The sequence below is a fragment of the Platalea leucorodia genome (assembly GCF_965183815.1).
Source record: "Platalea leucorodia genome assembly, chromosome: 4".
NCBI lineage: Eukaryota > Metazoa > Chordata > Aves > Pelecaniformes > Threskiornithidae > Platalea > Platalea leucorodia.
This window is the reverse complement of record NC_138826.1, coordinates 88,548,225-88,573,457: the sequence shown is the minus strand read 5'-3', so window position 1 is coordinate 88,573,457 and position 25,233 is coordinate 88,548,225. Positions and strand designations below refer to the sequence as shown.

The following is a 25,233-nucleotide window of genomic DNA, read 5'->3' as shown; positions in this document are numbered from 1 at the left end:
CATCTTAATCTAAAGCTGCTGTTAGGGCATAACGTTGGAAGTAGAGTTTATAATTTTAAAGCAGTTAATTTATTCAGCGCCTTAACTTGCCACGCGTACGGTGGGGCAGCAGTTATCCCAGGAAGAGACGACCTTTTGTTGTGCAACACTGAGCCGAAACAGGGACGTTTGCCGTTGCGGTGCTTCCCCGGGGGAGAGCTTTGAAGGCGCGGACGTGCGCGGGGCACGCGGAGGGGCAGCGTTGGTACCGGCGCTGAGCTCCGCTGGCCGCTCTCGATGGTTCGCGGTGCTGGCAGGCGGACACGGGCCTCGAGCGTCTGCAGGTCACCTCCGCGCTTCGCAAAGCGCGTGGTGCAGCGTGTCCGTGCTCTTGGCGCGCACCCCTGACGTATCCTACTTGCAGCTCCCGTAGGGCAGCGCTTTGCTGGAGCACGAGCTCCCGGGCTGGCAGGGAGCCGGCCCCGCTGACTGGACTTTTCCAGCTCGTCCGTACCTGAGCCGAAGTCTTACGTGTCGTTTAAAGGTTGCGCGAGCAATGTAAAGCAAAAAAAACCCCAAACAAATCCCCTGAAACCTGGGCGTAAGGGAGCTTTTAACAGTGGATTGCACTTACTGAGCATGAAAAATTGTTGCTTTCAACTAATGATGTGTGCTTTTTTTCATTTAGCACAGATGCACCGAAAGCTTCAAGCGAAAGCCTCTCTGTAGTGTGTGTGTATATATATTCTACGTGTAAAATTTGTCAATGATGATCTGTAAAAAGGTGTTGTCTCCCCTTTTGAGTAGATGTTGTTTTAACTTTAGCCTGACTGCTAAAGGACAGTCCTTGGTTTTGAGCTGAACCAACGGCCGTCAACACGCCGATTACCTAATGCCTGGAATACCAGACAGCTTTTCCAAAAGCGGAGTCTCGCTTTGTTGTCTGCCTGCGCGTAGTTGGAATGACCGTGCAGCAACTTGGTTTATAGTGAAGTTAAATAACTATGCAATTTTGCCACTAATCCTAGATGGACACGCGTTTGAGAACCTGTCGTGGTGCGTACCGTTGAGATAACCAGCGCGTGTACTGCCACGGTAGGGAACCATTACAGTAGAAATACCCGCTCAAATTGCACAGAATATAGGTCATTTATGAGAAGAATTTTGACGCGTATTGCGTTTGTCTTTTGGTTTTCAGTTTTTCCTTTCCTGTGGAGACTCAATACTATGTTCCATTTAAAAGCTTTAAATAAAGATTTGTTTATATACTCCTCGGTGCTCTTTTTTAATGTCAATGACTTGATTGTTAGAAGTTCTGCTACTTGGTTTTCATACGGATTTTTAATTCCGTGTAACTTGGTCTGCAGGCTCTTTCTGCCCTCTCTCAGCTGCTGAGCCGCTGGCTTCTCCTAGATTTCCCGTTTTTGGGAAATTGCAAACTCAAGGGGGCTCTCTGGTTCTTCGTGCTGTGACTGAATCAGAACCGAGCGTCAGTGGAGGAATCTGAGGATAATTAGGGACTCCTCTGACTGATAAACAATCCACAGCAGTTCGGGGGGGCAGAAAAGGTAGAAAATTCAAACTGATATGATGAAAACATTCAAAACCCAGTATCTTGCACGCAGCCCTCATTCATTGCAAATCAGCATTGCTCTTTCGGTTTGTAAAGTGTGTTTACAACTCGACAGGCTGCACCGAATCTAACCCCCCTGGCAGGCGAGTGGCTGGTACCCAGGCGCCACAGCCCAGCTGGTAGGGCGCGGTGTGACATGTTCGAAACAGCCTCAAAAGATTAACTGTATTCCTGCAATTTTGTTTACTCCACACAGGAGAAGATTGATGTTTCCAAAGATAATCTCTTCTGGTTACTTCAGAAATGGCTTAAGAAAATCTTAAAATAAACACAGGGGATGGTACTAACTGGCTTTTCTTGATAATTTTTGTGTTTATTGGCTGCTTCAGAGGAACCTGGAAGTAACTGGCCGGGCGAAAGGCGTCTGCTCGTTCGGCGCGCCCCGCAGCCCAGCCCGGGCAGCACTGAAAGGGGGCCCGCTCCGCGCCTGGCCGAGCGCACGATGGGCGCGGCCCAGGGAGCGCAGTAACAGGGCAGCGAAGCAGGCTTAAACCTCTAAAGCCACTGCTGAAACTATTCAGATTAAAGAATTCTAAAAATTGTACACGGTTCTGTTCTATACCAAATTCAGCAAAAAAACGGACGACAGCAACAGTACAAAGCTGTCGATGACCGTTTCCGCATTGTTGGCAACAGCTCTGCCTCACAGGAGCACGGTTTTGGGAGACCCGAGTTACTCTCTTTGGCCTGACGGCACAGGTTATCGTCAGGCTTCCAGCAACACGGCCCTTGGGCGAGTACTTACATCGCATTTCCATCTTCTCGTCTTACGACAACGTGCCTGTGGTACCGGTCCTTCCTTACCCCAGCCCTGAGCAGCCTCATCTCTCTGGGTAAGAAGGAGCGTACGTAAAAACGCCGTTCCTCGTTTCCAGCAGTGGCTTTGCAGGAGGGAGCTGGTTGCTTACAGTTGTGGGTAAGCGAACCCAAGTTTGCATGAAAAATGGGCGGTGCAATCCTAGGCTTTGTTGAACTCAGGCAAACTCGTCAGCATGTATTTGTACTTTCTGCATCAAAATTCTACAGTTATCGCCATAGACTGTACAGATTTCGTTTGAGTAAAATACTTACATAGAAAAATACGATAGTCTATTATAATTAAAGTAAAACATTGATTGTCGAGCTAGTATTTTGCAAAATACAATAAACAAACATGACTGTAAATCTGAGAATTTGGTTTATAAAACCGTACATTCTTTTGCATGTACAGTTCCTTGTCTGAAAAGCCACCTTTGCGCAGGAAGGTGTTGCCCTGCCGTGTCGTGTCATCCCTGACTTTATTTGAAAATTACAAGCATAACGGTCATTAAAACCAAGATATGTAGAGTTGGTTTTACTGCAGCTGAAGCCCGTTCGAACTCTTGGTAGAGGGGAGTTTTGGGACATGAAGCAGCTCTTGATCTGCTAGGGACTTCTGAGAAAGAGAAGTCGAGTTTCAAAGCGCTGAAGTTACCCGTGGTGTCGGGTATTTCCACCGTCTCCAGCATCGATTTAAATCCCGGTACAGTAGCCTAGGAGCAAACACAGAAGACTTCTTACTTGGGTTGAAACCTTGAGTTCAGCTGTGAAACAATCATGACCTAATGCGCTTATTTACACTTTCAACGTATAGGAAAAGTTCTAAATAAAAGTTTGAGAACATGGAATGAGAAGAGAGTAAAGTTTTTCCCGTTACAGCAATAAGACTAAGCCTGAAAACACCCCGAGATGGAACCAGAATATTTATTTATGCTGGGGCTGCACCGCGTGCCGTACGAGAGAGGGAATCCTGCGATGACGCTGAAGCGTAAGCCCTTGGCCGGCAGCAGGCAGAGGCTACGCCGCACGGGTGGTCTCTGACGACCTCCGCAGAGAAGCCGTTTGGAGCCAAAGAAATAACTGCCGCTGATGGCGGCGTCAGCCCGCCTACTAGCGTCACCGTGGTCCAGACGCTCATCCCAGCGGGCTCCACCATCCAGGTCAGATGAGTGCTTATCTCTAGACGTTCTGGGGACTCGAGATCTTACTGTGTCAAAAAAAATTCCTTTCTGCTGACTCCTGCTTTAAGATATTTTCTTTTAACTCTGCTAAAGAGTCTTTACAGCTTCTGTAAATGACTTGAGCAAGTTCAGCTCCTTTGTCTGTAAGGATGCAGTCTCACTGTGCTCAGGAACTCAACGCAGTTAGAAACACTGATGTACTAAGGCCGCACACTTACGTTGATCACGTACGTCCCAGGCAAAAGGAGAAGAAAGTACTCCCCTTGTTCGTTCGTTCTGTAGGGGCAGACGTGAGGCCTGCCTTTGGCTTCCACGATGGCGTTGGGAACAGGATTCCCGTTCTTATCGGTAACTTGACCCTTGACGCCTATGAGAAAGGGAGAGGAGGGGAAGATCACGGCCTGAGGCTGTGGCGAGCCTCCTTCTCCGGGAGAGTCAGTCACACTATGGCTTGCTGGATGCACTCAAAGGCTATTTCTGTGATTTCGAGCACGTCTAATAAATACCACTAGTCACTTCGGCCTTACTGAAGGGAATTAAAACAGAAAATCCTTTGTTGTTAATAGTTTACCCTCACATTAAGTTAGAAAGCAGCATTGTAATCTGCTTCTAAATCTCCTTCGCTGAAAGCATCATATATACTTACTGTACGTGTCTTTTACTGACGGGCTTCAATTGTCAGTACTGGTTCTTTTTGCTCTTTTTTTTTTTGTTTGTTTTGGTTTTTTTTGTTTAATTTAAAATAAGTCAGCCTCTTATCTAGTACTTCCCAGTGGCAGAATACCAACAACGTCTGCCTATGAAGTAGTTTCCCTAAATTCTCCCACACCACCTTCAAGGCAGCACTGGCATTACGCGAAGGTAACACAGCAGTCGGACGTTCTGGGCAACCAAATGCAAGAGAAGCAGCAGATTTATGCAAACCCTTCAGCTCGTTGTCAAGTGCCACCGCTTCGCTCAGCAGCAGCTCTCTCTTCCAACTGTGAAGTCAAGATGGCACCTAGAAAAGCCTTACAAAAATACGAAATCCAAGCAGCAAGAGGAGTTCCCGCTTTGCCCACCGGCCCGGCCCCAGCCTTAGCTCCCTTCCCCCTTCGCATACCCACCTAGATGTACTTGCTTTATATATTCGATCAGAGCAACTTTGTTGTCCCTCCAGAACTTTTCCAGCTGCTCTGCTGGAGGATATTTACAGCATGACAGCTCCAACGTAATTTCAAAACATTGTCCCCAGACATAGTTGTAATCTTGCATTCCACCTTAAAAGTGAAATAAAACAAACAGTGTTCAGCTGCAGAGAAGCACCAAGTTCAAGCTAGAAGAAAAACAGGAGAGTTAAAATGTTGGTACTTGCATCGCGCCTGTAAGAAAAGTAAATCAGATAAATCATTCCTCAATGCCACACTTGTATTTATTGCCTCCTGTGGAAAACCAACTTAATTACTCTAGTTACATGTAGAGTGTTGTTTCCTAAAGCACAGCGGCGTTTTGGGAACGATGATTATTGTGGCTGAGGAAGGGTGGGTCTTTGACTTAAATTCATTCAAGCACTCCCAACTCAGTAGGGACAGATAAATTCACAGGCTGGCACAGAGTTTGCCACTGCCAAAGCCATCCTAAGAGCCTCTTAAAGCTTTGAATTCAGACCGTGAAAGCAACACGCAGCGCCACAGTCCACAGCACCCATATTCCATGTGGCTACACATAAACAGTAACGAAAACATCTATTTCAGTAACCAAACATTTAAAAAAAAGGGATGATATATGAAAAGAAGATTGGTTTTCTTTCTGAAAGGACAAGACCTCGGTGGCACACCAGGGGGTGTGTGTGTCTGTAATCTACACAGCTCTGCAGGCCTTCAGAAGGGGCCTCGTTCCCGTGCGTAACTGCTGACTGGGAGAGTCCGCAAACGCCCGTGTCCTGCTCAGAGGCTCCGCGTGAACGTGTTGGCTTACTCCCCTCATCAGCCCTCTACTCTGGGCAAAATCACAGCCCTTTCAGCATCAAAGATGGCAGGAGAAAGTGAGAACGTCATATCTGAAGCAGCTGAAAAAAACCGTCACTGACATTCTTACCTTCCAGCTGGTACCAAGAATACCCGTTGGTGATGCCGCCTGGAAAGGTTTGTCTGTTGTCACACCCCGTCCCTTTGTACATGCTGGCATGGTTGAAAGAATAGGTTTTTGCCAGGTGAATAAAGACATCATCGTCTGGAGACCTGCTGTAGCCTTTCAAAGAGCCGGTAACTGCAGAACAGAGAGAGCCATCATGGAACTCTCATTGCTGGTAAAGCGCAAGTGCTGGCTTACGTACAGGATAAACCTCTCCCAAATAGCCATATCGGGCGGTCAATTTTGATGGGGTTTATCAAAGTCTGCCCATCCCAGCTCAAAAGCTGGACAAACCTTGCAGTAATCCTTACAAATAAATTTCGCTTTGGTACAGCTAATGTTCCTAAACCAAATCAGCTGTGGAGAGAAGAGTTTGCTACTAGCTTACCTGAGTTACCATTATCAAAGGTGTAACTGGCAACCAGGGCACCCCCATGCAAGTTGGCCGAAAGAACAAATGTTTCGTTTTTTATCCAGTTCATTACTGCTTGAGTCTCTGGCTGAATGCTAGCGTTGTTAATTTCAAAGGCATCAGGAAAATTTCTGTTCAGATCTTCTCCGTTCTTATTGTACCTTAGAAAGAGAGAAGACATTCCCGTTACTGCTTTGCCTATAGACACTTCCACATCTCCCGCCTCCCAGGACTTTAGACCTGCGGCACGCTAGCGTCTTCAGGAAATGGGTGAGATGACCGTTGCAAATCTTCTCCAGCATTAAGAAGATGGACTTTAGTTTGCTTTCTGGCAGCACTGGAATTTTCATAGGACACAATAAAACAATTCTTCTATTGTATTTCAGGTGGAAACAGTGCATAATATTTAACATGCGTATAGCACGTTCACGCCTACACATACGTGAATTAGAAAAACCTAAGCCAGATAAGGAGGATGGTGTCCTTCCGTAAGTGTTTTTCACACTTTTATAGATGACCAGGGTAACTACTGGATGGCTGTGTCTCTTGTACTGCTGTCACTCTAGATACAGAGCAAAAAAATTGACTCAAAACACAGGATGTATTCTCTTCCCCCTCTACCTGAAAGTCCAGCCTGCACACATGCTTTCTTCCTTTTTCACTCAGACAGGTCAGTACAGAGTAGAGAGGGTATTTAGCATCAGCTGTATTAATTTTTAAACTCTGTTAGTTAAACTCTGTCTATTTGACAGTGAGGGGATTAAAAAAATACCACACTCCATAAAAGTCCTATCTATTTGCTGCGGAATAAATTTCTTTCCTAGTAAACAGGAGGGCCTACCCTGGTCACCTAGAGAACTAAACTACCTGAACTACCTTTTCACTTGCTTCCAACGTTGCCATGGCCACTGATCCAAGAGAACTTCTAGCTCATGAGTTTGCTTTTTCTGCACATTCCAACCGTGTCCCTTTGGCGCTTCTTCCCATTCTCTCACTCTCTCTTCTTCCCTCTTCTAGCTTGTTCAACTTTTTCTCCCCTTTCTGGTCTCTGCAATAGTTACATTAAAGAACGCAAAAGTAGCACAGGATGCAATGCTACGTTACATTTTCTTCTGCGTAAGTTTTTTTGCTAGCCCTACTGTTAGCACAGCATCTATTATAGCTAGCTCTGCTTGCGTAACTCCTCCCTCTTACTAGATCTGCATTCAGCATGATCTTTAAACACATTCTAGAAGTCCGTTCAACAAGCTTAGACACACCTTTTTCTCATTAAGAAGGGTTACAGAGCTCTCCAGTTGAAATAGATCCCTGCGGATGGAGTTTTCCTTCTTTTTTTTGTAGCACCCTAAAGGTCTAAATAGGTTATTGTGCTTCTATTTGCAATCTGGGTCTCCTGCCTAAACGGTTAGGTCATTACACCGTTCTGACCAATTTTCTCTAGCCACGCCACATATAAACAGCAGTCTGACTCAATCTTCCAAAAACTCTGTGCCGTAACAGTGCGTCTTCAGAACAGCACCGGCCAAAATTAGCCCTAACGCATCCTCTCGGCTATCCTCTCCACCAAGTATGATTCAGTCTCTTGGCTATCTCCGATTACTACTCCCCACCCATTTCCTTTACCTACTCCCACCCTCCTAAGTCACCCTTACCTTCCTCGTGAGTAGTAACAATCAGGCACTTTTGTAGCTTCAAATCCATCAGGATTCATTGTCGGCATGATATGAATCCGGGTACTATTGAGTAACCGGGTAATAACTGGGTCACGTCTATAGCTGGTCACCAGGAAGTCTATCAAATGGAGCAGGATTTCTCTCCCAACAGTCTGTATAAAGAAGCATAGATTTTAAGTTCGCTATGGAAGAAGAAGGAGGAAAAAAAAAGACCCACCACCTTCTTACACTTACAGGTTTTTCTTACTGGATTACACAGACATAAAAGGCATACAAGAGCATTCTGGTCAACACTGTTTTGTTTTATGCTCTCCCCTGAATATATTTAAAGTAATTTAATAGAGTAAAGGAGTCACTGGAGGGTTTTCACAAGGGTTTTAAACCCAGATCAACCAGAGCTTTTTCTGTAATGGGAAACTGCGTCAGCTGCACTGCTTAAATCTTGCGTGGGTAAGGCGTAGCCTTATCAAAGACTGTAACTGCATAAGCTGCCTGTTAAAGATCATGTGGGCTTGGAAACGCACCCCTGCGTTATCTCAGTGGCACCGCAGAGTCAGCTCCGTGCCGATGCCCGAGGGACCCTGGGCCCTGCGCACAAGTGTCAGTGCTGTGCATCACCGCGTGGCAGCGAGGGTTCAGAAGAAAGGAAGGAGACACCTTCCACGTTTTCCAGGGTGCTACAGAGCAGGATTTTCTCTTACTGATACCCTTTTATGGGAAGTCGACTTTAAAACAGGATCAAGAGAGGCCCCATAGACACTTCTGTTATATTCTCTGTTAATTTGCTTTATTTCAATGACATGAACACAGGCACTGGGGAAATCAAACAGGCGTATATATAAATCCTTAGAAAAAGAGATGGAAGGATGTTTGGATGCAGACTTTGGATCAAGGAAAGGCAGCAGCAGAGAAAAAGCTAAATGCATATTTTTGTTCATTTAAGTTTGTACAGGCTGTGAAAGCTGGCAGGACATGTCCCTTAGGTCTACTCTATCAGATTTCAGGCAAAATAGTGGCAAATTCCAGCTCCAGTGAGTTAAGAGAAATCCTACTCCACCCCAGAAACTACTAGTACAGTGTTCACCGGACCATACTTTCCAGGAGCACTTTCTATAGCACTGTGACCCGTGCCTCAAGGGCGCTGTAGGGTTCCTAAGCCCTGGCTGGGATGGGAACAAGTCAAGACTTGCAACTAGATGTGCTCTGGAGATAATTTATCTCTACTTTATCTCCAAGAACAAAGCCTGGTAAATCACTGCAGGCTCCAGTTCAGAGCTACGGCGTCTCAGTATCTTTTAGAATGAGTCTTGCATCACTAAAGTGGAAATACTGCAAAGAATTATTTTTTTTCTAAAGTGAGGAACATGGAGTGGTGTTACTGGATGAACCTGGTGTCACAGATAAACATCATCTTGCTTTCAGACTGGTACAGGCTGAGGTAAAAGGTAGGTGAAATCAGGCAGGGGAAAAGGAATATTTCTCCACAGCTATTTGCCGCACTAGTATCTTGTTGAATTTTCACATCGGTGCATTTTAAGTGGCAAATCCTGCTCTGGGTGTTGAGGTAAACAGGAACATAGACATTGTCCAGCAGGAGCTCTGCCTGCAGGAGCTGGGTTGGTACATGATGGGGCCAGGTCTGGGTGTAACTGCTGTTCAGGTTGGGAGCAAACCATATCTTGCCAGTTAGCCAGCAATTGCTGTTTATTGCAGGAGAAACAAACAAACAAACAATGTAGTGCCAAACATGGCTCCGCTAAGTTGCGGATCACACCATTTTAAGTGTCATACTTGAAGGCAGCCATGGTCTCCAAGTTGGTACTTGAGCAATTGTGCCATGCTGTTTGTACAGGGGTAAAGAAGGACCTCCTCCCACCCTGCCCCCCAGCAGATTTATTCCCAAGTTTTCTAACCCTTGCCTGTCAGCTCCTGATGGGCTCCTACAAGCCACCATCCAGTAATCTGCTAGGGAAAGCTGCGTTACACAAATGCATTTACTGTCCCAATAACTAAGTGGTTCTTTTTCTAGATGCTACAGCAAATGGGCTTTTACAAGGGGGGCGGTGGGAGAGATACCTAATTTCCTTCATTGCCAGTAACTTTCAAAACAGCACCTGTGTACATGAAAGCAGATTGCTCTGCAGGTTTGATAAATTTACTTTGTGAAATTTAAGAAGGGATGCAACAGAACCTGTCTTGCACAGGCAGCTCAGTTCCAGCTCTGGTGATAGACATCTTGGGAAGCATATGGAGTGGGGAGGAAAGAAAAAAAGGGAGAGAAGTCAGCCAAATCATGGCCCTGGGCACGAGAGATAAAGCTAGCAGACTCAGAAGCAACGAGAACAGCCCTACCACAGAGACAGCTAAACTACAGACAAGACTGGACTGCTCTCTGGAGGAACAGTGCCTCTGCTCCTACCGTACTTCTCTTCAGTGCCTGACAAAAAGACATCCAGAAAAGAAAGGGTAGAGAAGCAGGAACAGCAAGGGGGAAAGAGACAAAGAAAAGCAACAAGAGAAGGTGGTGGAAAAGGACAATGTTTATAAAGAATGGAAGATTACCAGTTTTTCATAGATTACATTCTTTGTGCTTAAGAGTTAAACCCAGGCTTACTTACATATATAGTGTTTTAAAAACTAACCCTATTTTATAGGATTCCTTGTGTAGCTATTGCTGTACCTGAGCACTCAGTACATTAAACAATTCAGCTAATCTCCATCATAGAGGGTTGGTACTTTGATCATTCCCCAGTGGGGGAAGAGTATATTTATTACCACTCTGTTTTGGTGGAGTGACAGAGGTGTGGTTTTATTTTGGTCCAGAGTACCCTGCATTTCTTAAGAAAGCACATGGGGAGGTGTTTGAGTGGAGGGAAAGGGTAAATTTTAATTTCTGGGAAAGTATAGCTCAAGTTTTGATCAAGCCCTTGGAAGGCATCTCCTGCCCAGCCAAGCTTTACCCTATTACTAGAGAGGTCAGCTGTACCTGTGGAGAAAAGTTATGAGACATTTATTTTTACTTTAGAGCTTCAAATAAAGGATCTAGACAGAGTGGAGGTAGGCTGCTGACAGTAAAGTCAGACACCTTAACCTGCCTCTAGTCTAATATGAAGATGTAGAGAGCAGGGGACAGCCTTTATGTGCTCTGGGGCTTTGAGAAGACATGATGAATATTTGGTTTTAATTGCAGTATCCCAAGGGTGATGCCCAGGTGCATTGTTTGGCTGTAGCTCAGATGAGGGGTGACAGAAGAGCAAAGGAAAACCCTTTCTCCCACCTCTAGGGGCACAGTTAGACATTAAAGTTTCTCTGTGCACTTTCAGCTGTCGGTTTGCATGTGTACCCCAAGGGGAGAGTCAGCAGGAAAGTCTTTCAGTAATCCTCAGGGGAAGTCCTGAATGAAGGATGCATGTGTCAGGGCATGGATCAACACTGTAGAAAAGGCTATGACTGCCATTTCTGTAGACGTACCCCTTAAACTTGCTGACTATAGCTTCTGGCATGGCTGGGTCAGCACCCTGCTCAGCTACTGAAGAGCTTACTTAAGAAAAGAAGCCTTAGCGGCAGCCAGTTAAAAGATTAAGGTTAGCTCCAATTGCACCTGCACTGTAACACTTTACTGCAGCACCCCTGTTTTTAAAACATTTTTGTTACCACATGATAGAGACCTAATACCAGGGGACTATAGGTGGACAGACTCTGCCCATTTTTACGATTAAAATTCTTTCCTTAGAGCGTGGCCTGGTTTTTAAGTTGAACTATGTTGAAAGAAAGATCCAAACCATCAGGTAGGACCTGTTTCAGAGCAACACGGTCTTGCCAGTCTCCTTGCTCCAGCCCTGACTGCTCTACAGACCTAGAACAGCATACCAGGCACAACCCCGCCTAAGGAAGCAGAGTTACAGCAGATAATCCAAGAACCCATCCAGGTTTACCACTGGTTTACCATCACTCAAATGCCACACTTACAAGATGTTCTTCATTAACACTTGTACAGCAGTAATTATTATGCACAGCCGTGACACACCCCACTGTGTTTGTCCTTCTTTACTAAAATACACCAGTGGTAAAGCAACAGTTTGTGCAGATACAGTTTGGCACATATCCATTTATTTCTATAGCAGAAATCATTATGGAAATATGAGAACTACTACATGTATGACAGGCAAGTGTAGTTCCTTGGCTTATCAGTGAAGGAAATGGCAACATAAGGCCTGCTTTTGAACTAGTAACTGGCATAAGATGTTACGACCTGGACGAATTCCACAAGCTTCAGGCTGCTCAGCACAGGCTTCACCTGGTTGAGAAATGGATCACTTTTTCTTTTCCCACTCAGAAGAGTGGGAGTAAAGATAAAGAAGGTGGTAACTGGGGTGAGGCAGCAGCCTACCTGTGTTGAAAGATATCTCAGCAGCATTCACCTTTTTTTAAAATCTGAGGTTAGCAAATAGATTTGGTTGCTTTGAATTTTGAAACCTCTGGTGCATCTGACCTTCTTTACGTCACATCAGCTGATACTTAAGTCAGGTGGAAAATAGTTCACTATACAAGAAATATTTTTTATTGTTTTCTAGAGCACATATTTGTTTCCCTGCCGCACCGCTTCCATACTACATTGCACAGTACAAAGGACATAGGAATATGTGCTGAAAATTCCTTGTAGCAGATTGTACAGTATGTGGACACAACTCTTTTTGCCCAACCTGGTGATAAAAAATATGCCTTTTTTCTGTAGAGGCATTTTGATAGTGTAAATGCAGCTTCCATTCATTGTTTTGGAAGTGAGAGTGAGAAATTCTACACAAGACTCATTAGTTTTTAAGCCTGAGTTACATCGATCACAAATAAATCTACTCCAGTCCTCAGTCACCCAATGCCTAATAAGTCACCATATCTCAGGAAACCCTTCTGTGGATATGACTATGTCTATGATGACATGGAAAATAGGGTCTAGTTGCTTTAACTTAAATTACAAGATAAGCCAGCAAGATAAACACATCCTTTTACGTAGGCTAGCTCAGGCCTATCAGTACAGGCTCAGCTTCACGTAATGAAAGAGGCAAAATACTACTACGCTAAGAAAAGAAAGTGATCAGAAGTGGATGATTTAGGAGAAAAGGGTTAGTATCAGCATTACCATCCTGGGAAAGAGTTTATCTTGTGATGGCCCAGTTATACTATAGCTGCAGAAAGTTAAGGAAGCCATATACTTAATATATTAAAGGGGACAAGCAGAAATGCACAGGTAGCTTACATTTTGTTCAGACAAGCTTTTCCTTAAAGAGTTTTCCTGCTGTGATATACATGGTTCAGAAACAGCCTTCTAATTAGATCTTACAGTTCAGTTGTGTAGACTGGACTCAACTCACTAGTACAGCTGGTCAAAAGGTGATTGTTCTGCTCCATTTATGACTTAGGAGTCTTTGGGGGTTTGGTTGTGGTCAATGTTAAGTGGAATGAGTTTTTCCCCAGAGAGGAACATGTGAGTGTACATACTTTCAAGTAAGAGTACAAGCCTGGGACAAGAGGGGCTGCTGCCTAATTCAGAATGAGAGCTGCCCCAGAACAGCAGGAAACCTCTCCCTCATCTTCCTCAGTGCAGACTTTATTAACATTTCACAGGCTTGTGCATTGTGCAGTCTATTAGTGCCATTTTGATTACAGTATCACATAGCTGCAAGTGACTGAACTACCGCTAATTATCAGTTTTAATCTGGCTTGGGTTAAACAGAAAGTACTGCTAAAAATGGCATCCAACTTCATACAGGCACAGAAAGAATGGGATACGTCTTTTGTTGCATCTCTGGGGATCTGGGGCAAAAATTCACCCTCTTTGGCAATGGTGATCACAAAATAAAATCATTTAAACCTTGCCATGTCATGTCTTACAGTATTAAGAAAAATTAACCTACTTAAAATAAATCTTTCCAGTTCTGAAAAAAAAAGACTCTCTTCCTAGTATTGTGTACTCACATTATTTTATTAGAACTTCCCTGTTGTGAAGCTCTCCAAATAGTCTAGGTTTTCTTCCAGCAGCACATGTGAACTGCCTGCATACATGCAATTCAGGCTCCCCCCCAACTTTTAGTTTTTTAAGAGGAGCCGGTCAGCTGAGTTAAAAAAGAAAAGTGTCATTTGTGTGATCATAACAGGTCAGAAGGGCAACATCACCAAACAAGACTTCAGAACAGAACTTTTCTCACTTTGTACCATTTATGGAAAGCATCACTGAAGCACAAAAGACCTAACTAGATCAATGAAGCCATAATCCTGCAATTTTAACTTAAGAAAGACTATGGAACACAAGTTGAAGCTTGTCACGCAGTTAGTGCAAAACTTATCTGCTTAATATATTATAGGAGTAGTTGAATCTTTCCCCAGTGACTAGTCCAGCAGAATCTTAGATTATGGGAAAAAAAATATTCAAGTTCTCCAATGCTTCTCTATATGAGGAATTTATTTCCTGCCATCTGAAATACATTTATGGTCAGATAGGAAAAACAAACACCAACTGTGTGTTATGTCCATACACAAAAAAAACCTATAAGGCAAAGATCATCACGAGGGCCTGAAAAGGAGGAATAGCTCTATTTCCAGGATCCTCCCTAGGTGAATGCTTGATCTAATGAACAAGCTGGAATGTAGCATGGCATTTACTGCTATATGGTACCTAGGCAGCTCAAGGATCAACCCTGCTCAGACAAACTCAGACACAGTGCCAGACACTTAAAAAAAAAAAAAAAGTCTTGCCTCATTTCCTCACAAAATCAATATAAAAATTTAGATCCTAGGCAGTGATCCAGGTTGCCTGATCTCCAGCAATTCCTGACCCTGTGGATATGCAAACAGCATGTGTCTCCATCGTCAAAGTTCCTTGTGCATATCCAGCTGGGCAGTGATAATGGCAGGAGTGCTTCATTGTGGAGGTTTCAATAAGAGGAGTGGCCTTCTGCGGTCCAGCAATATTGGATTTGAGAGCCAGGCCATTCTGGATGAGATCATATCCTGCCCTCCATCTCTTTCCCCACCAAAGCTGGGTCATTTGTAGCCACAGGTTTGCAATTCCCTTCAGCAGTCTGCAGGGATTGTCACACGGAGCCTCAGTTCATAGGCACCCTGGACAACCCTGCTGACATACACCAGGTTTTAGGAGTTGCAAACCTTATCTTGGGCATCCAGTAACACATGTACCCATTTGAAACCATGAATCAGCTTCCTCCCACGCAGAGTTAAATTCCAAAGCAGTCAGACTCCCAGCAGCACTTCGAACATAGCCACTGTCAAACAAGGTGAAACTAGTCTAACTTGGGGAAAATTCTTGGCACATAATGTCACGAGTGCCTGTAGGCGTGCAAGTGCTCACACAGTATTGGTAACAGCAATAGCTTGCAATATGTTACACTTTACACAGGATACACTTCCTACTACATCTATTTTTCTTAGTTTTGGGAATTCACAGTCTAGCATATATATAAATGTATAAACATAAATTTTGCCATTTCTCTGTTGAATTATTTACCCTTCACATTAAAGACTGCATAGAAAAATATTGTGTAATTTAAACTTATCCTGAACATGACTAATTAAAACAGGTAAAGCTAAAGAACAAGGGAAATATAGAAAGTAAGAAAAGATTATAGAGAAGAGTGAAGCTTTGAGTCTTTGTGTTTCAGATTCATGTGCTACACCAGGAAGGCTCACAATCACTGTTATTCCCTTTATCGTTAATAAGTGGGCATTCTTTCCACAGCAGGTTAAGCCTGAAATTGCTTTTTGTCTTGTACTCACTGTGTTATCTCAGGTGAATCTAGGTATTCCCAGCTTAAGGTTCCCAAGTGAAATTTTCTTTCTAAAATAACTCATTTGGTGCTTCACAGGAATTATTATTCAATCTTAGGATGTATTTGGAGAGTTCCATCTGCCATACTTCATGCCTAGGCAATAACAATGTACAAGCAAACTACTGCATCTGACTCATTGCCAGGAAAATTAAAGCCTCTGGGTTTATTGTCTGGAGAAGACAGAGCTCCCTACTTCAGAGAGGTCTTAGGTGTAAGATTGTAGGACTCTTCACCATGATGTAAGGTCTCCTAAAGCCCTTCCACCAAAACAAGGGGACTTTATTCTTGAAATTCCTCAAGAAATGCACACATATTAGGTCTTCTTTGAGGTATGATATACCTTAATAATAAGTCGCACACACCTGAGATAAGTTCACTCTAAGCCTCTGGTAAGTGTATTTAGTATAAATGACATTGTAAAAGTTGAAACGTACCTCATCCCCATGCATATTAGCAACATACTTGAACTCTGGAATGCCAATCTTATGATGGGTTGGAAACCTTCCCAGAACAAGAACCCACAGGTCTCTACCTTTAAGAGGGGAAGGGGAAAAGACATTTTTTTAAACAAATGTAAAAATCATACAAACCCTAGAAAAAAAAAAAATAAAAAGAGTTGGTCATTAAGACCACCGTACAAACACCATTCTCATATTTCATTGCTGCCCAGTCAGTCCTATATATAGCATATCAAAGTAGACTGTGGGTTTTTTTTACTCCATGAGTACTTGCTAAATTAGTTATAGGAATAAATATGTTTTGCCTTCTGACCAGAAGTGTGTATTGAACCCTGCAATTTCAAAAGCATCTCATCAGTGCTAGAAAACAGTTTGGGTTTTTTTTGTAATAAACATTTTTCAGATCAAGTTTAGCAAGCAAGATCTTGTCAAGCAAAGTCACCAAGCAACTAAAGAGTATTTAAAATAAAAGACACTCTTCCCCCCAAAATATTAAATCATGATAAGAGTTTTCTGAAGTACATACAGATGTTTCCATTATCACAAAGAAAGAGCATAATTTTTTTGTATTAAGACAACACAGAAAAGCTAAACACATTCAGGAGTTACTGCTCAGAAAACAGAAGATACCAGGCAGAGCTGTATCAGACACATACTCCAAAAAAAATCAGCAGGGAAAGAATTAATAGCTACAGAAAGAGTATTAGTTAGGACCACTAAAGCTGCACAGGAAGCTGAACTTTAATAACAAAATAAACAAACATACATTTTGGAAGTCCTCATTTAAAGGGGGCGGAGGGCATTTTTCAATTATTATTTTTAGTGATGTTGTGGCATTTCAGATTTCATCCGCAAAACTATGCTTCCCACTAGTCCACTCAATGAGGTGGAAAGCTGTAGTTTCAGTAGGTGGCAGCAATGAAACTGGGCCGGTTCCTTGATAATAGCGGTCACAGCCTATAGATTGCTAGTGCCCAGACCTTGCATGCATGCTGCCCACCCCCAGCTCTCACGCAGGGCTTGTTGGGACCCATGAGCTGTCCCAGCAGAGTCCAGCCATTGTTGCTACTTACAGGAAAGAAGAATGTAGGTGCTGCTATATGAAGTACTATAAAAAGCATTATTTCCTAAATCTTTGTGGATCATCAAAACTGCAGTAAATAAACTCTGGAGTATAACAGTTTCCCAGAGGTGGAAGCCATGACCCTCATGGTATAGCTGCAGTGAGCCAATCACGGAGCTCGAAAGGAAAACAAAAATGCTGTGGCAACTGCAGTACCTTCAGGAATAGGAGGAAAATGTTGAAGAGGCCAAAAGGAACTCTAGAAGATGCACTGAAACTGCACTGAGGCCTGATGGTGTCCCAGCTCTCTCTTCTAGATGTAAGGGGATACAGCTAAACTGTAAAATGCATGGTTTCCTACAGAGGAGACATAGACCTTCTATAAGGTTATAAATTCATTCAGCCCTGGGACTGCCTGTTCTCAGCGTGAGTACCAAGCGCACAGACAGGGCTTCAAAATATCTCAGAGCCAACAGGTTCGGTGAATTACATGTAAAAAGCCCTCTCAGAGTAAGTGAAATAAGTGCTGATTAAAAGCATTAGTTTCCTCAAATCCTTCATGATTTCCTATAGAAGCACAAAGCAGTGACCTCGAAGGTGAGATAGCTTAGTGCAGGATCAGGACATTAAACCAACCAATGTACTCACTACATTTATATTACCTTTCTGTATATAATTATTATCTAATATATAAAATACCCAACCAATCACAGCAGCCAAACAATACCGTAGTCCCTAGAACATGAAGCATCTTATCTCACCAATAACCAGACCAGATGTTAGCCCCTGGTTTTATATGAATGGATGCAGATCACATGGGCCATTTCAAAACCAGCTACTAGCAATGACAACATCCACATTCATTGCATACAGACTTTTTGGAGCATCTCATGAGCCTATGTAGAACAGTGCCATATTCTTTAGCTGCTTCCCCATAGCAGCACTAGCGCTGATTCAGTACTGTATATACTAAAGCAACAAGAGTCCAAGTACAGCTAAAATGGTACAGTTATTTTTGTCATTTAAGACTTTCTACAAATAATATTGTATTCTGATTTCAAATTAAAAAAAAAATTCTAGTGCCTTGCCATCAGCAGTGCTCATTCCTGCTGCTATCACTGTGAATTGCACTCATGGGAAACACAAGGAAGAGCTAAGTATAGACTAGCATTAAGTACTGATTTAAATTGGTCTTTCCAGCATTAGTATTTAGACTGTTTATAGTTTGTGTGAGGGCCATCTAAATGATAAGCACTCCCATTAACTGAGACACCAATTATTTCCTGGCATTTCCAGCTTGTGAGAAGTATTAAACCTACCATTAACAATTAAAATAAATTCCTGGGTCTGCTCAGCCTGCAGTACTGGATAGTGTACCTATAAGGGATGATGTAAGATTTCTTTCCATACAGCAGTAATTTACTGCATATAAAAAGATTCAGCATATAGATAAAGCTTCCTTTAATCAGTAAAGCCTAGATAACTCTGTTTTTGTACATGAAGTGAACAGCTAAGCCACCTCCCATGCTTTGAATCAACTGAATGTATCTCAAAAAGGCATTTCTCACTGCCAAACCAGAACTGACTTCAACTAATTAGTGAATTATATTTCAGGTAATCACGACAAAGATGTATTTCTAACTGTGTGTCTCGGGACAAGTAACAAGGCTTGTATTGGAACAGAGCCAGATCACACAGCTTCTAGTAGAATGAGAAGTCTTTTTTTGAACTTCCTAGCATTGCCACAGTTCATGGCATAGTATCAGTATTCTAAACAGATCTACAAAAACTGGAAATTAAGATGGAGAATTGAAATTGGTCTCCAGATCTAGTGGGAAAGAAACCAAATCATTTGTAGATGTTGCCGTCTGGATTGCACTCCCTGGTTTGTTTTGTTCTGCGATTTATCTCTACTTTTCTTCGCTTTGTTCTTTACAGCTTCACTTATGAAAAAGAACTGTTGCCATTTCAAAGAAAGTTATGGCTCGGAGATGAAGTTAAATAACTGGGCAACGCACCAGACCCACTTTCAGTACTGCTCAGGCTAGGCTACTGATTCAAAAGTTTGTATGGAGGTCCGCTTCGACCCTAAAAATCAATAGGCTGACTACAGTCCTCCTGGGCTGGCCATGTATTGCACACTGACTTCATGGGTAGGAACTGCAGTAATGCTGATCCATGTCGGTGTAGTCCCTACCTAGAAAGGCACAGGACAGAGAGAAGAGGAAGAAAGACTGACTCTCATTAGAATGCAAGGTCCAAGAACAATTTAATCATAGAAACAATCACAGAATCATAGAACAGCCCAGGTTGGAAGGGACCTCAAAAGATCATCTGGTCCAACCTTCCATGGGAAAGGGAGCCTAGATGAGATTATCGAGTACTGTATCCAACTGCATCTTGAAAACCTCCAGTGGCAGGGACTTTACCACATCCCTGGGGAAGTTGTTCTAGTGAATGATTGTTCTCACTGTAAACAAAACTTCTTATACTGAGATGAAACCTCTCCCGGTGCAACTTGTATCCATTGCCCATATCTTTTTCCACATGGCTTCTTGTGAACGGAGAGCCTCCATCCTCTTTGTAGCCACCCTTTAAGTACTAGAATCCTGTGATGAGGTTCCCCCCTGAGCATTCTCTTCTCCAGGGAGAAGAGCCTGAACTTCTTCAGTCTTTCCTCACAGGGCAGGTTCTCCAGCCCTTTGATCATCTTTGTGGCCCCCCTTTGGACCCTCTCCAGTCTGTCCACATCTTTCTTGAATTGTGGGGACCAAAACTGGAGACAGCACTCCAGGTGCACCCTGACAAGCACCGAGTAGAGTGGGATGATCACATCTTTTTGCGCCCCTGCGGATGCAGCCCAGGATCCGATTTGCCTTCATTGCTTCAGTGACACACTGCTTGTTGTGTGTATCTTCAGCTGTTGTCCACCAGGACCCACCCAGGTCCCTTTCAGCAAGGCTGCTCCCCAGCCACACAGATCCTAGCCTGTACTGGGCTCTTTGGTTATTCCGTCCCAGGTGCAGGACTTTGCATTTGTCTTTGTTAAACTTCATACTTCCTAGCCTACTCTTCCAGCCTGTCCAGGTCTCTCTAAGATGGCTCACCCTTCTGACTTGTCCACCTCACCACCCAGTTTGGTGTCATCAGCAAACGTGGCGACAGTGCTTTTAATCCCATCGTCCAGATCATTTATGAAGATGTTGAACAGTGTAGGGTCCAGTATTGATCCCTGGTGGACCCCCACTTGTGACAGGCTGCCAGCTTGAGTAAAAAACATTGATGACCACCATCTAAGTGTGGCCTGTTAGCCAGTTTCCTACCTATCTCACAGGCCACCTATGCAATCCGTATCTGCCAGTTTGTCCAGGAGAAGGCTGTGGGAAACAGCACCAAAACCACTTTACTCCAGCTCCAGATCTGACTGGATACCTATTTGAACAGTACAGCACTGAACATAGCTCATACAAAACTTGTTCTGACACTAGCTAGAAAATTGAGTTTTTTAGATGCCTAAATCCAAGACTCAGATATGAATCTACTTGGATCCAGCTATAAAACGCATAAAGCTAGATTATGAAAAAAGACAACATGACATTACACCAAATCAAAGTAATGGCCTCAAAAAATACGCTTTTGAGATTTGATATAAGCCACAACAATTTACTTCTCTTTATATTTCATATCCTCTTCCTTAAAACTTTCACTCTTACTTATCCCACGTTTGGCAACAAACTCTACAGGCCAAGTAGCATATTATCAGGGTGGTTTGCATATTACCCAGAAAGATGTGACCCTAAGCTGTAGGGAAGGCCACCTTCGTAGTAAGAAAAGAAGATAGAGAAGTTGAATAGGAAGTGCAAACAACTTAAAAGCTTTATCATTATTCTTCAGATTGTTATTGGCTACTGATATTTCAGCAGTCCTGAGAACGCGCCCTATCAGGGCTTCATTCTATCGTGCTCCACACGAACTTTTAAAATACATGTTTCTGACCCCCAAAGCATACAATCAAAGCACTGCAAAATAAGAAGAAGGACCAGACAGACAAGGTTTTCTTCAGTGAGAACATAAGAGGGTGGTGCCTATGCCTTAGGCATAGCTTATACCAATCCTGCTCAATTCCAGTGTAAGCAGAAGAGCTTCAGCCTAGATTCTATGATGAGAACATTAAGTAACAGTAATGAAATAAACATACCAGCTGATTTTTATAACAGCTCCCATTGCAAGAGCAACTACTACATAATTACGGTTTGACAGAAGAAAGAAATGATGCAAATAACTAGCATCTGCATTACTTATACGAAATATTGTGGGGAGACGGGATGGCATGAGAGTCACTCCTTGATAAATTCTTGTGTAGATACACCACAATTCCTACATAATCTCTCATATGCTCTTTAATCCACTTTAAGTATGCATACTAATATTGGAAACATTTCCCTAACTGCATTTGGGAACATATTCTGCTATGTCTTGGGATACTCCATCCTTACTGGCTACCTGTAATACTAGTGTAAATCTAGGTTAATTGTTACCATGGAAGATACTAAGGCATCTTTACAGTTTTCTTTTTATTGCAGAACTATGTCAGGGTATCTTCCCAGCTGCATCTGACACCTATTTTCTGAGACTAAGTCAAACTATGCGTATTACTACATGAAGTTCCTTATCTTGCAGGAAGACAGAGATCAAGAAGTCAGTCCTGGCTTTATCACTTCTAACTTTTAAATCACATTCACGGTAAATCTGTTTCCATGCTAACACTAACCATTCTTTGGTTTTTAATTTTTCTGATCTGTACCTGTATTCCCTGCAAAGCCCAGTACTGTCAGTGCGTAATACAGGAGTACAATTGCCGCCTATGTGCACACACATAGGCAAGAAGATGGAAATACAAAGACATTAAATGCTTATGTAGCTTGTAAGTAGCCTTACAAACATGAACAAATATGTGAGTTTAATCTAGCCAGACTTGAGCAAAGCACCTACCAGATTATGGTAAGTAATATAAATGTATCCTTTGGGGATATAAATTTTGTGAATTAACAGCCAAAAAAGGCAGCTGTCTGCTCAGAAAACAGATGCTCTAAATGTCTAGTTTATACTCAGAAAAACCTATGTACCTGAAGCTGGGGTCAGATAGACCTCTGTATGAACAACTGTAGTACATCAGATTCTTTTGTGAGTTTATCCTCACTTTCAGTATACCATGTTCTCATGGGCCACTGAGACAGAAAGGATCATCTAAAGAGTCAGCCTGGACTGACATTCGTAATGAACAAAGTTGGTATCCCAAGAAGAGCTAGGACACTTTAAATATAAGAAAGTCTTCAAGGTATTTTGAAGGATGAAAAAGATATGGATCAATCACATGTTAACCAGGCACACTTGGCAATATTCAGCACGGTGCACAGGTAAGCAGAACAAACCCGAAAGAGCCCAAGGTAACATTAGACTGCAGGTCTACCATGGCCACCCCCTCTACCCCAAACTGATAGCACTTCTTATATGGGGAGGGGGGCAAAAGGTTTACTACTTGTTTTGTTTCCCCGAGTATCCTGCTTAATGGAGAGACTGTAAAAGAGATCATACTTAGTAAGAACTACTCTAACCACACTGTTGTCTTAATAAGCTGTTGGAAGAAGTAAAAATCATTGATAAGGGAGCAGATGCTTGTTTGAGGATAACAGTTGCTAAACTGTTAATAAAATAAAAAGTAACAGTTAAATAAAATAAAAGTAACAGTTTCCCACTATTTAATGAGCACCTATCTACTTCCAGAGATTATACCAGCCAATCTAATTTAGAAGCAGAACTGCAGGAATAACCAATGACTCTTTAAAAAAAAAAAAAAAAAATAGACACTGTTTATTTGTAACCAAAGCACTTGAGAAGGGAAGGGAATCAAAACAGTTCATGGTTCATGTGCTTGCTTATCTTCCTGAAGGTTTACATATCTTTGGTTGATTGGGACATCCATAGCTGCTTTAGACAATTTCACAGGACTTGTATCTTACGGGAATGACAACCCTTTCTTTCCTACTTATACATGACTCATCACACTACCACTTCCAGTTCTCATAATCAAGCCGAGCATGCTCTTTGTACACAAAACCGTGGAAAATTGCCAATCCAGAGCAGTCTCTACAACAGCACCTTACAGTTTATTCAAACACAATTCAAGAAATAAAAGTAAACTTAAAAAATCCAAACAAAAAACAACCCAAAAGGGAACACTGTTTTTAAATTAATATACACTAACCTTATTCAGTATTGCTCATTGAGAAGAAGAGACCACCACAGACACATGGAATTAACCTGAACAGGCTTTCCCCCCTATTTACACTAACTTGTTTCATATTCACTCCCAGAAACCAGACAATTATCCTTTTTCACCAACTCTTGCTTCTATTACCACAGGGCTTTTAAACCTAGTTCTGAAAATGTGTGCTTTATTTTCTGAGAAAGGTGTGAAACTGGTATGCAGGTAGTAATTTTCAGAAAAGCTATTGTATACATAAAAGAAAGAAATATTACCTGTTCACATTAGCACCATTGGATCATCATGAGCAGAGTGATTGTGTATAATACAAGCCAGGCACAAGGAGGGAGATGGTTTGTTTCCAAGTGCAGTTTATCCAGGTTCAACAGTTTTATTTGGCCTACCCTTTTACCACCAGAGGCAGAGGCGGCCAAAACTATTCCTGCCACTTGAAGGCAAAAGAGGGAGTAGAAAACCAGGAGGAGACTACAGGTTGTTGCTCCTACATGGCTGAGAAGTAACTGGTGCACTCTGAGGGTTCGGTGCATTGAAATGCCTTGTCAAGAGACTTGCTATGCATGTCCGGTAAACATTCCTGGCAGATCCCAGACATTATTTTTGCTCCAAGAAGAAGAAGCCCAGAACAATACACATTTCAACACTGGCAAGCACAGTCCTACAAATTCAGGCAGTGAGCAGCTTCCTCCCCGCCGCCCCCCCCCCCCCCCTTTTTTTTTTTTTTTAAACTGGCTGGAGGGAAAAAAAAATGCAAGATAGATTAACTTTTATAAAGAATCCAATCCTTATCATCATCATCTGTTTCTGGTTTAGTTAACAAGCTACATTACTTTGACCAGTTGCTTCCAGATTCTCTCTCAAAATGGGTAACAAAATGTCTCCTTAGAAACATTACTTACTGCCTTTTAGGAAAGGCAACAGACACTCCAAGGAACTAAAATTCACGCAGTGTTACTACCTACAAACAGAGTAACTTAGTCCTTTGTCTCTTTGAGAAACATGTTCTGGTGGCCTTTGTTTCCTCTTGGATTTTGATATCAGCCTCATGCAATTGTGTATCAAAGCAAGCTTTGTACTTTAACCTACTTTAGGTCCACCACGATTAGGAAATACGCTTTGCCGGAAACAGCCAGGTTGCACATTGCTAGAAGCGCATACTGGGGAAGTATCACTCTGTGCCTACCCTATTCCTAGACTTGTCTCTAGCTATTCTTGGAAAAAAGAATACTGGACCAGACTGGACTTTTGAGCTGACACAGTAGGACTATATTTCTTATTGAGAATATAGTTCACTTTTGTCTTAGCTTTAGGATAAATATTACTTTTTCAGATCTGCTCAAGCTCTCTTTAAATGCCCCAGGTAACTGCAAGAGCCATGGATGTAGAACACATTGGCTAGGAACAAACAGGAAATGCAACTCAACTGTCCTAAATCCACTGTGAGCTCAGCATGTTACACAGCAGCTACAGTCATTTAATTAAGTAAGCCCAACCGCCACAGACTGACCTTTCCCATAACAACAAGTAAGCCCCAGATATCAAACTGCAGAATCATCTGCTTAGAAGCATCCTCTAGCCTTTTCCTCACATCTGAACCACTGCGTAGATTGTAAGAGTTACTGTGCCAGAAGTGGAGCACTTCACAGGGAGGGTAATCTCTCAGCTGGAAGGGAAAGAGAGCTACAGTCAGCCCTATGCATTATTTGTTTCCATCTCCAGTAGCTACCTAATTCATAAAGAGTTCAGAAAGCAGAACTAGCAATCGTGCACACCTGGCTTTCATTCAAAGGAGAAAAAAAA

At 42.7% G+C, this 25,233-nt stretch overlaps 1 protein-coding gene across 2 annotated transcripts in view; it reads right to left on the bottom strand.

Moving 5' to 3' along the window:
* Positions 1 to 1,400: 1,400 nt before the first annotated feature.
* CPM (carboxypeptidase M) overlaps positions 1,401 to 25,233 on the bottom strand; it is a gene marked incomplete at its 5' end in the record, with an annotated part of 34,032 nt that continues 10,199 nt past the window's right edge. Inside the window, 8 exons of one of the 2 annotated variants that reach the window (XR_014227833.1) lie at positions 1,401 to 1,632; positions 1,666 to 3,123; positions 3,810 to 3,958; positions 4,698 to 4,850; positions 5,668 to 5,838; positions 6,092 to 6,276; positions 7,768 to 7,940; positions 16,064 to 16,161. Coding sequence is in view for 1 of the 2 variants with exons in the window: in XM_082308234.1 (XP_082164360.1) it covers positions 2,890 to 3,123; positions 3,810 to 3,958; positions 4,698 to 4,850; positions 5,668 to 5,838; positions 6,092 to 6,276; positions 7,768 to 7,940; positions 16,064 to 16,161 (1,163 nt within the window). Of the gene's footprint in view, positions 3,124 to 3,809; positions 3,959 to 4,697; positions 4,851 to 5,667; positions 5,839 to 6,091; positions 6,277 to 7,767; positions 7,941 to 16,063; positions 16,162 to 25,233 lie in introns of both variants that reach the window. The other variant, XM_082308234.1, reaches the window with a different exon arrangement.